We start from the raw sequence: 13,946 nt of genomic DNA on the forward strand, positions 1-13,946 counted from the left end.
AAAGGTCAGTGGTGAATCTATCTATATCTATGTATAGAGTCTGTTTTACTTTCAAGCATTTCAGAATGGAATTTCCACTGAAATGTGTTTCTAGTTCCTGATTACATTTATTTGGGGACTTTTTCTTGGTAGAATATTCTTACTGTATTTTACAAGATAGTACACTTCACAGATAGGGGATGGGTAGATGGGTGGATGGATGATGGCTTTCTGGCCTAGGTATCGTTGGTCATGTAGGAATGAGCATGGTGTTGAGGATTGGGAAGGATAAAAAGACTAATACACTTCTGACCTGTTAAGAACTTACGCATTGACTCTGTGTTGTGACGCATGACCTGGTTGCCTCTGGACAGTCAGTGATTGGGAGTTTCTAGCCAGTTCCACTTTGATGGTGTTGAATGGAGGGGCCTAGCTGGGGCCCATCTCCTAGAAAGAGCCAGGTGCAGCTTTGGGTAAGGACACCAGGTATTTTCAGCACCTAAGCAGACAGGACCAGGTCCCTGAGACAGAGGTAGGGTAGAAGTGAGAGAAGTAACCTAACCGTGGAGGCACAGCGGCTGCAGGCTGCAGGGGAAGCACAACACAGCAGGTGTCTCCCTGTCCTTGCGCTGACTGCCCAGCCACTGACATGGGTCACAGGATGTCTTCTTGAGGGACAACTCTGAAAGTTTCAGTGAGGGGAAGAGCCTATCCATCTTGGAAGAAACTACCCAGGAATGTTTCCACAGCAGAGGGGTCCTCCTGAGGCCAGACTGGGCACCACTGTCTGATCCCCCCACTTTGGAGGTTTGAGAACAGCCTCTCTGAGAAGGGCCGCTTCCCTGTCCACAGCGTCCTTGTTTCTCCACCTGGGGGAGTCGGAGAACAAGCCTAGAATTTAAATTCCAGGAAGAATAAATGCCTTAGCTTGAGGATGCACTGAACTTTCCTTTATCTTTTTGTATTTTCTGTTAAGAAAAGTTAGAGTCATAGATCAGCTTTCCCACTCTACACCGCCTACAGGTGTTAGTGCTGACAAATGCTAGTTTTGTCCAAGGAGGAGCTCAGAAGTTGGCCACATCAAGTGATTTCATTTCAGCCTGTAATGAAAATTAAACTTAAAATCAAGTTCCTTGGTGCATTAGCCACATTTCAAGTGCTCAGTAGCCACATCTAGCTAGTAGTCACCAGACGTAGAGTATGTCCAGTACCTGAGAGAGTCCTGTGGGGCAGAGTTGACTTGTAGCCAGATAGTATTTTACACAACTCCTTCTATGTGAGTGAATGTAAATTTTTTTTTTTTTTTTTTTTGGTTTTTCGAGACAGGGTTTCTCTGTGTAGCTTTGCGCCTTTCCTGGTACTCGCTTTGGAGACCAGGCTGGCCTCGAACTCACAGAGATCCACCTGACTCTGCCTCCCGAGTGCTGGGATTAAAGGCGTGCGCCACCACCGCCCGGCGAGTGAATGTAATTTAATTTCACTTCATTAGTTCTCTCCAGTAATACAGATTATCAAGTTTCAGATTAAAAATTTAGATGAAGAAAAGATAAATCGCAAGAGAAGAAATAGGTAAAAGTGGAGAAAAGAAGGGAACACAAAGGAGAGTGTCTTGGTGAGATGGGAAGGAGCACAGTTACCTCTTGGTCCATGACAGGCCTGCCCCAGATCTACACATAAGAAAGACTCCATTTTCCTTGGACCTTGAAGAGACCCAAGAGAGGTCACACAGTATCACAGTCATTCTTGTAGACAGTTTCTTATAGGTCTCTATTTTTTAGGTCAAAACATCCATGGTTAAAAAATAAAATGATACAGGGGCTGGGATGCTCAGTGTGGAGTGCCTGCATGTCTCCTGTGCACTAAACCCTGGGCTTAACTCTCAGCACTGGAAAAACACTTTTTTATTAAAATAGTACAGAAGTATATCATCCTCACTACACACTCAGCTTGCTTTAGGTGGTCAGGGACAGTCTTACCAAGGAGTTGACATTCAAGTTGAGACCTTCATCCCAAGGGTGATAGGCAGGTGTTGGGGCATTTGGAACAAGAAAATGAGAGCGGATGACTGCAGGGTTTGCAGAGCTGGACCTGGCTGCTGAGCTGCTGTGGCTGGGAAGACACAGCATGAACGTGATCTCTCCATTCATACACAGGGATGTGACGCCAGTACAGCCGCCTGGGACTCTGGACTTGGTGGCTTATCACAGACCACTTGCTTTTGAGGCCTCAGTGGAGCTGGCTCGGGGCTTTACTGGGAGGGACCAGGACCTTCGTCAACAGCCTCAGTTTCCTAGACTGTTAGGTTTCTCTGGAGGGTATGGTTTTCTTTCATGAACACCAGTTCTTTCATATTCTGAAGAGATGGTACAGTAGAAGGTACCTATGTACAACATGGGGTGAAAAATTAATCTTCTCTCTCCTGCTTTCCACTGTAACAGGTTCCACGTTCCCCACCTCTGGGGATCCCTGGAGCCAGATCCCATCCCCTCCTCTTAGCTTCCTGGCTGAAGATGCATCTGTGGAGAACTCTTTCCATGGGGGCACCTATGACACACACTCCTCAGTATTCTTGCTACTAGAGGCCACAGCTCTGTAATTCCTTCCTTACCCACTGGGAACGGGCCTGGCAGATTCTCTAGGCTCAAATCCATGGTCAGCACTGATCAGAAAACCCTCCTTCCTCTCTGTTTCCACCTCTCAGCAGGAAATGTTGGCCTAGAAAAAAAAAACCAAAAACCTTTCTGTGAAGGGCCAGATATAACTGTCCTAGGCCTGAAATACTCTATGGTTTGTCCCAGACTCTTACTGTGCTTTTATAGGAGAGAGCAGCCTTAGACAATGGTGGGCAAATAGGTGATACCTCTCAACAGAACTATCTCACAAAGCAGGTGAGCTAGGGCAGTGTAGCTTAGGAGCATGCCTTTCTGGCTCTGGGGGGTGAGGGGCAAGTCCAAGCACCTGGCAACACTTAGAGAAAGTGAGAGGGGTTGGTTATGCCACCATCCTTGGACCCTCATCTGCAACCAGCTCTGGTTAGCTCAGTGCAAAGGCATCCTTTGTGTTTGACTCCATTCACCATCTTGAACCTCTCGGGGTCCCAATGGCTTGACCCTACTCAGTGGCACGTGTAGTTGCGTACATTTTAGAATTTTTAGAACTGCAGAGTCTCAGTGAAGGAAACGCGCTGTTTATTCCATGTAGCCCCTTATATGGTAAGATGTTTAGGAGTGAGGTTTTGTCAAGTCAGTTGTTTGTTTTTCTGGTTGAATGAATAATTTTGAATATGGAGACTAACAAGCACCCCATGTTGTCTGTTGCCCGGATTTATTTCACTCCACATTTAGGAGGATGCTTGTGGAAATGAAAGTGACAGTTAGATTTTAGATGTCTCCTGTTAGAAATTGTCACCCTTTCTTGATACCGATATTGTTTCTCTATGGCAGTGAACAGAAGGGGGTGGACAGTCCTGCTTTCCCTCCACTCAAGAGTTTCCCCTTGATGGTTCCAGAGTCGTAGCTCTTGGGCCCTATGAAGATCAGGAAGACCGCTACTCTGGGCCTCAAGCTACCTTAGGTCATCCTGAAGCTGCCCGGGGTTCCCCAGAGATGCAGTCCACAGACCGGTGGTGGCCATAGTTTGTACTCAGAACTCCAGTGGGGAAGGTCAGCTATCTTGATTTGGATTTGATAAGCAGCAGTGTGTTTGGGACGGTGTCAAATGCAAGGAGGCTAAGGGCGATTTCGGGGCCTCTCACGAGGCTGAACAAGTAGATGAAAGCAAACCGTGGTCTCTGATCCAGGGCAGTGGCCAGAGGGAAGAACCAAATCTACAAGAACTTCTCCAGCCAGGCAGCAAACAGCACACACTCCTTGACAAAGGTCAGTTTTGAGACTGGTCTTGTTTTTATTTCATGAGTGAGCTCCTGACCTGTAGAAGCTCTTGCTGCTTGTCACTCACTGTCCAGCCCACACCAGTGATAAGCCACGCAGGCACTCCCTGAACCACAGCTGTTTGTGCAGCCAGCCTGGAAGGGTCAAGGATTCCAGAGGGCAGGGCAGCAGCAACAGCACCTCCTCCCAGAACATTTCCTCAGCTTGAGGTCCACGAAGCCCACAGCCACCAAGCAGCCACTCCCCAAAGCTGGGCAGCCACCAGTCTGCTCTCTGTGGATTCGTCTTGTCTTCAGATCCATGCCATTCCTCTTATGCCTGGACCACACTCCATCCTAAGGCTCTAACATGCTTCATTGCATTAGCTGAGGATGCCCAGCTAGCCTCCACCTTCTGTTGTGGGCAGGACTTGTGTGACCATGTGTGAGCACTCTTCTCTCTGTGTGCCTGTGTGAGTCCCTGTGGCTGTCTTCCAGGAAGTAGGGTTGCTAGGTCGTCTGGTAAGTGTGTGTTGAACTTACTGAGGAGCTTCCACTCCCCCACGTCCTGGCCAGCTGTTGCTGTTTTCCGTGTGTTCCAGACTCCTGCCTGTGCTGGCACCGGTAGCTGGTGATGTTGAACACCTTTCCGTGTACCTGTTGGCCAGTCACATGTCTTCTCTGGAGAAATGTTCATTTAAGACCTTTGTTATTTTTTAACCCTGTTGTTTTCCTTTTGAGTTATTGGGAGATTTTTGTATTCTGGCTACTAGGCTGTTGTCATGTACGTAATTCACAAATACTTTGTCTTTGTTAGTTGCCCTTTACTTTTTTTTTTTTTTTTTGGTTTTTCGAGACGGGGTTTCTCTGTGTAGCTTTGCGCCTCTCCTGGAACTCACTTGGTAGCCCAGGCTGGCCTCGAACTCACAGAGATCCGCCTGGCTCTGCCTCCCGAGTGCTGGGATTAAAGGCGTGTGCCACCACCGCCCGGCGCCCTTTACTTTTTTGATAATGCCTTTTATGGACATTATCATAATGCCTTTTATGGCATTATCAAAATATGTTTTTTGTTTTTGTTTTGGTTTGGTTTGGTTTGGTTTTTCGAGACAAGGTTTCTCTGTGTAACAGTGTAACAGTCCTGGCTATCCTGGAACTCACTTTGTAGACCAAGCTGGCCTTGAACTCACAGAGATCCACCTGCCTCTGCCTCCTGAGTGCTGGGATTAAAGGCGTGCGCCACCACCGCCCGGCTCAAAAATATGTGTTTTTAATGAAATCCAATTTGTCTGGGATTTTTTGTTCTGTTTTCATTGTAGTTGACAACTTGCTGTCCAATCTGAGGGCATGAGGATGTCCCTCTGTGTGCCTGTACGAGTTTTATGCTTTTACTTACTGTCTTTGGGTCTTTGATGTCATTTGAACTAGTTTTTACATATGCTATGGGCTGAAGACCCATCTTCGTTCTTTCGCATGTGTCTGTCCAGCTGCCCCAGCTCTGTCCATTGTCTGCCTATATTCTTTGTCCACACAGTAGTCTTGACTGTTAGTTCTGTCTGACCTACGGTATGTCAGATCACATACTTGCAGCATGTGTGTACGAGCAGTTGTATGCAGGGTGGACACAGGAGTTGAGTCTGTGATCCAGTCGAGGAGAAGCAGCAAGTGGAGTGATGACAGATGGAAGCAGGGTGAGACATGGTCCTGATGCTCTGTACAGGCTGATCGTCTCTGTGGACAGGTGATACAAGATGTCATCTGTGAAGGGAGACACCTACGAGTGCCAGGGTGTGCCGACGAGGACGACGAGGCGGTGTGAGTGAGGAGTAGAGAGAACTTATTCCTGAGCCAGTCCCCAAGCTCAGTATCTGAAAAGCTTGGCTTAGGGCTGGAAAGGGGATGGGAAGACAGGGCATTTCACATATGGGGGCAGGCACTGACACAGCACCAGGTCAGGGGACATCTGAGAATCGGGGTAGCCCGGCATGCCTTAAGTAAGGGTTGAATATCAGCACCAAGGTTCAGAGTACAATGAGGGAAAGAGGGGTGTTAAACTCTAGTCTCATCTAGAAGTAGTGGGATTAAACCAGAGAGATTTTTCTAAATTTTTGTTATGAATTGTTTTCATATACACAGAAGTGAGGAAAGTTTGATGACTCCCAGAGCCCTGTCACCTGGCTGTGACATCATCGGAGTGCTGCCAGCCTGCTCATCTGGCTCCCTCCTTCCTCTTCTCAGATTGTCTGGGGCTCATCGGAGCCAAATGTGTGTTTTGCAATAAGGACTCTTTTGTACTAACATGCATAAATAGAGCATATTAATGGGGTTCAGCCCCTAATCACAATATTTGCATACAGTGTCAGTGTGTGGTGAGCATATCTGGCTTCCCTTCCTCCACTTCTGCTACTCCCTCTTCTATATTCAGGCCAACTTCATTTTTAACTTCCACATATGACAGAGACCATGCAGTGCTTAGCTATGTCTGGCTTATTTCACAGAACATAGTGTCCTCCAGCTCCCTCCTTGTTGCTGTAAATGATAGGATTTTATTCTTATTTATGGCTGAATAATACTCCATTGTGCATCCGCTCATCTGTTGATGGGCACCTAGGCAGATTCTATATCGTGGTGTTGTCAATAGTGGTGCAGGAACCTGAGTGTGCAGGTAACTGTGTGCTGTGCTTGCTTGATTCCCTCTGGACATAGAACCAGAAGTGAGATAGCTGAATCATATGGTGGAGCTATTTTTAGGCTAGTGAGGAACCACAGTTTTGTTCTGCATAATAGTGCTAACTTACATCCCACCAGCAGTGTGCAGGTTCCTTTTCCTCCACATCCTCATTAGCTCTGTGTGTGTGTGTGTGTGTGTGTGTGTGTGTGTGTGTGTGTGTTCACAATTCTGAGGTGAGGCCCCAGCTTGTTAATGATGCCAAGTAATTTCACATACTTACTGGCCATTTGTATTTCTTTTGAGATGAATTTATTCAGATCGCTTGCCCATTCTTAATTGGATTACCTGCTTTTGTTTTGTTTCGTTTTGATTCCATATGCATTCTGGATATTACCCTCTATCAGATGACTGACTGGCAGATATTTCCTCTCTTTTTGAGGGCTGTCTCTTCACTCTGTTGGTTGGTTCCTTTGCTGTGTAGAAACTTTATTTGATGTAATCCTATTTGCCAATTTTTGCATGTTTCCTGTGCTTGGAGACTCTTAAGCAGAACTAAACCACTGTCAGTACCCCTTGAAAAAGTGCAGTGAACACGAGCCCAGGTTACTGTTTGTGCTTAGCTTTAGTTCAGGTGAGATAAGCTCCTGGCTCTACTTGGTTATTAACACATCCAACTTTCTCCTGCTCCTGTGGTTTCCTTTTCTCTTTCCCCTTACAATCTAGCTGTTAATAAAATCAAATTAGTCATATATTTTTGAAAGATGTGATTCTCAACCAAGGGTGATTTTGCTCTGCTACCCCACCCAGGGGACATTCAGTAATGCTGGTAACACTCTTGTCTCAACCCAGGTCAGGGCTGCTTGCTTCCAGGGAGCAAAGCCAGGATGCTGTAAATGTCCTACAGTGCACAGCACAACACCAACAGCAGAACTTACCTGCTGATGCAGCGGCCACCCTCTGTGCTTCCCACCCCACTCCGACAGTCTGGGTTGCAGATTGCAGCCCTATCGCTTCTTAACTCTTTCCATTTTGTCTCTGCTGGGCTGGTGGTTAGACTGAAAAGTTGACCAGTTTCAGGCTGGCCCTTTGGGGGAGGCAAAAAGTACTTCTTAAAGTGTGTGTCACGTGATAATAAGTTATCTCTGGCACTTGAGTGGCAGCAGTTTGTACAGTTTATCATAAAGCTGCAGGAAGGGAGAGCTTTGGAAGGTGCTAGAAGGCAGAATTGCACAGTGGAGAGTTCAGGGAAGGAGAATCAAGGCAGTGTTGGCATCACCCGGGAGTGGGGGGTGTGTGACCAAGTGTGGCAGAAGCCTGGTTACACTAGTGCTGCAGGACATAAGTTCACCCACAGTCTGAACCTCTCACTTATGAGTCCCACCAGGAAAGGTCACAGTTGTTTTATTCTCAGTACCCACATAGGGACTGTTAGGAAACTACGACAGAAGAATGGGGTATCTGGGTGGGGTCTTCATGGCCAATTCTGTCATGGCAGTGCTTGTTCCAAGACTGACTGTGAGTGAGGTGGGTTGGCCTCTAAGGAGGAATACCTGTCTAGAGCCACTCCATTTCTCCAGGCTCCTAACTTTTGTCTTTTCTGTGGTGACCCTTTTGACCTCACCCGTCTCCTTAGACCTTGATTCTTGCTTCATCTCCCTTTACAAGTGACTCTTGACAGACCTTATACTATTTACCCACATGTACACACATAGTCTGATTGGCGTCCATGCCTCAGTCCATCCTCTCTCCCCTTCTACAGACCCAGGCCTAGGCCCAGCCCCGCTGTTCTCTCAGCTGTGGTTCCCTTCCTGTGGTCCCTGTTCTACCAAGCACCAGGACAGCCTTTCCACACCGGAAAGAGCTGCTCCTGCCTCCTGTGCTCTTTCTCCTTACTCTCCAGCCAGATATTGACATGATGTTGCTGGCACTCATGGTCCCCTGCTTCATCTTAGCTCTAGTTAGCTTCTTCTCCCATGCTGCTAAAGGAGACCAGTCTCACCCAGCATGACTGCTGTGCTGCTGCTGTTAGCCATTGCAGCTGTCCATCTGTTGGGAAGGACACCTTCTCTGAGGCCACACTCCCTTCCACCGCTAGTGCTCAGCCTCCTCGTTGTCTTCTTTGGCCAGGTGATCATTCCCATGTCTTGAGCAACTAACTTAGATGTTATTGACTTCCAGTATCTCATGACCAGTCCCGGTGGACTTCCAGAGCGTCTAGTGGTGTCCAGTAGAGTTGTCCTGAGCATCTGGACACAGTGAGAAAGTTGAGTGAGATTTTGTCTCATGGGCAGGGTAGGATGAATAGCCAATGGCCAAGTTACAAGCAAAGAAAGAAAAAGAATCTAGCTGCTGAGTCTTATTCTTAAGAAAATAGAATGCATTCTGGAAGAAGCAGGGAGAGGTAACTGGCCTGTTTATCTGAATATACTGTCATCACCTCATAGGACCTCAGACAGCACAGTCACTTGAACTTACTGCTTTGCTTTACAGGCTGCTTGCCACTCAGTTCACCTGTCTACCTCAGTCAGAGGGAGGAGCTCCCTGGGTCTCTTCTCTACTCCCCGTCCTACACACCTGCCTTGTCCTCCAGCCCTAGAGAGTTTGCAGAGTGTCTGACACTTAGATTTCCACACTTAGCTACTGCCCAAGCCGGTCCCTGAATCTCTTGTTTATACTTCAAGACAAAGCCTTCCCAGGGTCAGAGCCCACAGAGCCGGAGTGTCCTTTAGAAAGGGAGACCTGCGCTGGGCAGTGGTGGCACACACCTTTAATCCCTGCACTCGGGAGTCAGAGGCAGGCGGGCTCTGTGAGGAACTCTCCAAAGCGAGTTCCAGGAAAGGCACAAAGCTCCACAGAGAAACCCTGTTTCAAAAAAAACAAAAAACAAAAAACAAAAAAAAGGGAGACCTGCCCATCCCTGCCACACCACACTGTTTCACCTCTTTTGTAGTTGTCTGTCACATAAGGTCAGTTTCTCACCTGGGCTATTGGTCTGCTCACTGCTCTGGATGTCACCTGTGCCTTTCCAGTCTTCTGTGTACCTGTCCTCTTGGTGTGAATGACCTGAAGTCACACCAAGGCCATGGCAGAGGGTGGGGAATGGAGGTGAGCTCCTTTCTTCAGAAAAGCCCTTCCTGGCTGGCAACTCCTGAGATCCTCACAAAACTGGCAAAGTGACCGGACAGGCCCTGTCCTCCAGGGAGAAAGCTGTGCCCCCTTACAGTTGACAGAGTGTAAAATTACAATGTTCTGGGCCAAAAGTGCTCAGGTCATTCATAACATGCCATGCCATGGGAAGGCTGTGCAGGTACCACGGGGGGTAAACAGCATGGCAGAGGTGAGGGCCTGGAGTAGCTGCAGGAGGGGACACAGGTGGTGGGGCCAGGCCTGGAAGGAGACCTGGAACCACCATGGAACGAGGAAACTGTCACAGTTGATAAACATGGAGCAGTGGCCAGATTTTCTCTCTGGAAGTTCTCTGCCTCCTTGTGGGTGAAAGCTCTGGAGAGGTCTGGAGGGAGGCAGAGTTGGCAGGGTCCAAGGGAGGGGAGCCGATGGCTTGGTGTCTGTGAGGTTAGGACACACATTTCTTCAGACATTGGAAACCTTACCTCAACTTGTTTCTCAGCAAGGGGGACATTGCCTCTGGACTTGATTTGATTCTGTTTTGTGGGTTAACCAGATCACCCCCAGTCTTATACTTGGTTATGTAAGATGCACATCTTATTTCCATGCAATATGAAGCGACCTCGGAGCTGTTTCTCCTCATCTTTTCACCTGTTGTTTGTCAGGGTCCTTGTATATACATACGGTCCTGGAATGGGCATTGTAGACAATGAAGGGACGTGGAGGTTATAACAATCTGTAGTACGTGCGTGGGAGCTTAGTGTGTAAAGAAGGAACACTCTGGGTGTGTCCTTGAGGCTGTGCAGTAAATCCTAGGACTTTTAATTTATATTATTTTAAAGTGTGTGTGTGTGTGTGTGTGTGCGCGCGCGTGTGCGTGCGTGTGCGCGCACGTACTCTTGGAAGCCAAAGGCATTGGATCCCCTGCAGCTAGAATTCCAGGCTATGTGAGCTGCCCAGTGTGGGTGCTGGAAACCGAACCCATGTCCTGTGTAAGAGTAGCAAGTTCTTTTAACTAGGAAGCCATCTCTCCAGCTTTTGAAGGAGCATCCCAGGAACCCAAGCTGATAAGTTTTAACTTGGGAGGAGGGCTCCATGGAGGAGGTGAGTTGTAGATGGTACTTTCTTTTTTATTTTGTTACTGTATTCATTTATGTGTGTGCACATGTGTACATGGGATGTTACAGAGACAATGTGTGGGAGTTGGTTCTCTCCTTCCACCATTTGGGTCCCAGGGATTAAACTTGGGTTGTCAAACTTGGTGGCAGGTGCCTTTACCCACTGATCGATCTCATCAGCCCACAGGTGGGGTTTTCATGCTTTTTGTGCCAGATGGTAAGAATGAAAGATCTTTTATTAGTTGTTCCTCACAATAGCTACTTATAAAGGAAAATGTTTTTTGAGCTCACAGCTTTGGCGGTGGCTCAGTTTTGGTGAGGACAGAGGGCCAGTGGTAATGGCTGGAGTGTGTGTAACTTGCTGCATTTCAATCCAAGAACAGAAAGAGCCCCCAGTGACATAGGATTTCCTGTTAGGCCCCACCTTTAAAGGTCCATGTCACTTCTGTACCAGCACCCCAGGGATCAAGATTAGATCCTAAGAGACGTCAAGATCAGAGTCCAAGAAAGTACATTCTGACCACAGACCCACAGCCTGTGGGGAGAGAACCTGGTCCCCACTCAGGTCAGAACTGCTGCTGCTGCTCTGGGCAGTCTCATTTTGGAACAGCCTATCCAAGTGTTCGTAGGCAGCTTATTAAAAACAAAGCAGGCACATATGACTAGTCTCCATATCCCTGTGTGGTGATAGGAAGGAGCTAAGGAATTTTGTATCTTCAGGTTGAAGCTTGGTGGCCTTTTGGTGTGTATATGTATGGAAAGGGAGGATATACACATGCGTATGGATGTACTTGTCTGCATGTGTGTGTGGAGGCCAGAGGTTGACTTTGGGTGTCTTACGTAATCACTTTCCATCTTTTTTTTTTTTTTTGGTTTTTCAAGACAGGGTTTCTCTGTTTAGTCCTTGCTGTCCTGGAACTCACTTTGTAGACCAGGTTGGCCTCGAACTCAAGAGATCCACTTGCCTCTGCCTCCGAGTGCTGGGATTAAAGGTGTGCACCACCACCACCCGGCTCCACCTTATGTTTTGAGGCAGGGTCTCTCACTGAACCTATAGCTCACTATTTCAGATTGGCTAGCTGGCCAGGAAGCTCTAGGGATCTAGATTTACCATTCCCAACCCTGTTCCCCCAACAGCACTCGAGTTACAGATACCACACGCAGCTTTTACGTGGATTCTGGGGAATCTTTACTGACACCCTCATGTGTAGCAGCAGGCATGTCACCCAGTGAGCCGTCTCTTCAGCCCCACTAATGGCCATTTGAGAGTGCATCTGTGCAGACACAAGCGCCACTGTTTGGGGGCAGACAGGGTGCAGCGGGCATGCTGTGTACATCTTGCCTTCACTGTTGTAGATGGTGGCTGTCATTTCCACCGTTGTCCAAATGGTAGCAGGCAACTACAGTGTGTCACGTCAGCTGGTCATGCACAGAGATCCCTGTGACTGGAGGCCCAGAGTCCACATGAGCTCCTCAGGATCCCCATGGTGAGTCATCCACTGAACCTGTGTGGATGACAAGGGACTCTAGTGGCTCTGCTGTGTGTCCCTCAGAGTCTTCTCTGTTCTGCAGGAATATCTCCCTGGACATGTTGGAGCTGGCCACAAGGAGGTTGGCTAGCTCTTATGATTGTCATACCATCAGAGATGTGCCTGTTAGTTGGGAGCCCAAGGTGCTAAGAAAAGCTGGGATGAATAGTTGTAGGCTCAGGGAAGACATGCGTATGCAGCAGACAGAATAGCGAACTTGTGAGAACCTTCCGTCACAGGTGTTCAGCTGTCCTCTCTCCATTGCTCGTTCAGTGGGTGTAGGAGCACATGCTCTCACAGCTTAGAGTTCTGGAGGGCAGAGATTGGACACAGCACCCAAGGGAAGGCATGGCAAGGTGATGTCTTTCAGCTCACAGCCCCTCCTCTGTCTCCAAGCCACAGTGAGTTTCCGGTCTCTTTGACTCTTGAACTTGAGCTTCCATTATCTCATTGCTTTCCTTTGTTCCACCATCCTCCCTCCCTCCTGAGGATCTTTCTGCTGACATTGACCATCTTGATAGTCAAGAATCCTTGCCCTCTCTGTGAACTTAGTCACATCTGCCAGGTTCATTTGCCAAGCAAGGTGACATAGTCACACGTCTTAGGTTATAGGATGTGACCATTCTTGTGGCAGTCATTCCCTAGCCTACCGCGTTGTAATACTGTAGCAGTCAACCAGGCAGGTGGCTTACACTTGCAGTCTCAGCGCTCAAGAGGCAGAGGCAAAAGAATCAGCCTTGTTTTGCAGTGCATTCAGTACCAGCCTGAGCTATGGAGTAAGACAAAGAAATCAGAGGTCTGCAGGGGACATAGGTTAGGAGACTGTGGCTCTTGCAGTCCAGGATTGCTGAGGATGGGACGTAAGCCTCAACCTCCAGCAGCTCTAGTTACAGGGGTGAGAAGAAAGACCACTGCCCCCACACGCATGTGTGTTTTCTGTATTAGCAGTCACTTTAAGTAATCTATTTTACATACTGATTTCTTTTTATTTTGAAAGCAGATAGCCGGCAGGAAAAATAGCCTCGTGGCTGTCCAGTCTTCGACATCTACTAAAATAAAAGTCCCAGTTCCTCAGCCCGTCGTCCCTGTTAAGAAAGACAAACGGCAGAATTCTTCACGGTTTAACGCCAGCAATAACAGAGAACTGCAAAAACTCCCATCTTTAAAAGGTAATTCTTACTTTTTTTTTTTCCAAAATAGAAAGTTTGTTACTGGTGGAAGAGTGCTATTTCAGAGCCTTGCCGGCTCCTAATGGATCAGGTTTTTGTTTGTTTGTTGTTTGTCCTGGTTCAGTTTTTCCTTGGATTGGATGCCACTTAACTTTACTGAACTAATATTTTTAATTCCAGAGCTTTGAGGATAAAAGTCTAATAGCTGCACGTGTTACAGGAACACTACACTAAGACAGCAGAAAAACTTTAGATGGTAGTTATTAGTAAGCCATGCACGTTTCTTTACATAATTCTCCAGCATGTCTTAGAACCCCACCTTTTAGAAGGTGTTACTACAGGCAATCACAAAAGTTCAGGCAGAGAACCGGCTCAGTGCTCTGCACGCTATTCTGGACACCTGGGCCCCTTAGCTGAGACCAGCCAGGGAGTAGGGCTCTTCACTCGGAACTGCTCCCAGTGGTACAGCCACCTCTTTCCACCAGAGGA

General features: G+C 47.7%; 1 protein-coding gene across 5 annotated transcripts in view; it reads left to right on the plus strand.

Annotated features, from left to right (window-relative positions):
* Ppp2r5c (protein phosphatase 2 regulatory subunit B'gamma) overlaps window positions 1-13,946 on the plus strand; it is a 150,882-nt gene that overhangs the window by 6,706 nt on the left and 130,230 nt on the right. For 4 of the 5 annotated variants that reach the window (XM_052738975.1, XM_052738978.1, XM_052738977.1 and 1 more), the window contains exon 3: window positions 13,286-13,457. In XM_052738975.1, coding sequence (XP_052594935.1) covers window positions 13,286-13,457 — 172 coding nt within the window. The remainder of the gene's footprint in view (window positions 1-13,285; window positions 13,458-13,946) is intronic. The other variant, XM_052738976.1, reaches the window with a different exon arrangement.

The sequence above is a fragment of the Peromyscus californicus genome, unplaced genomic scaffold (genome assembly GCF_007827085.1).
Source record: "Peromyscus californicus insignis strain IS unplaced genomic scaffold, ASM782708v3 Scaffold_15__1_contigs__length_86483966, whole genome shotgun sequence".
Taxonomy (NCBI): domain Eukaryota; kingdom Metazoa; phylum Chordata; class Mammalia; order Rodentia; family Cricetidae; genus Peromyscus; species Peromyscus californicus.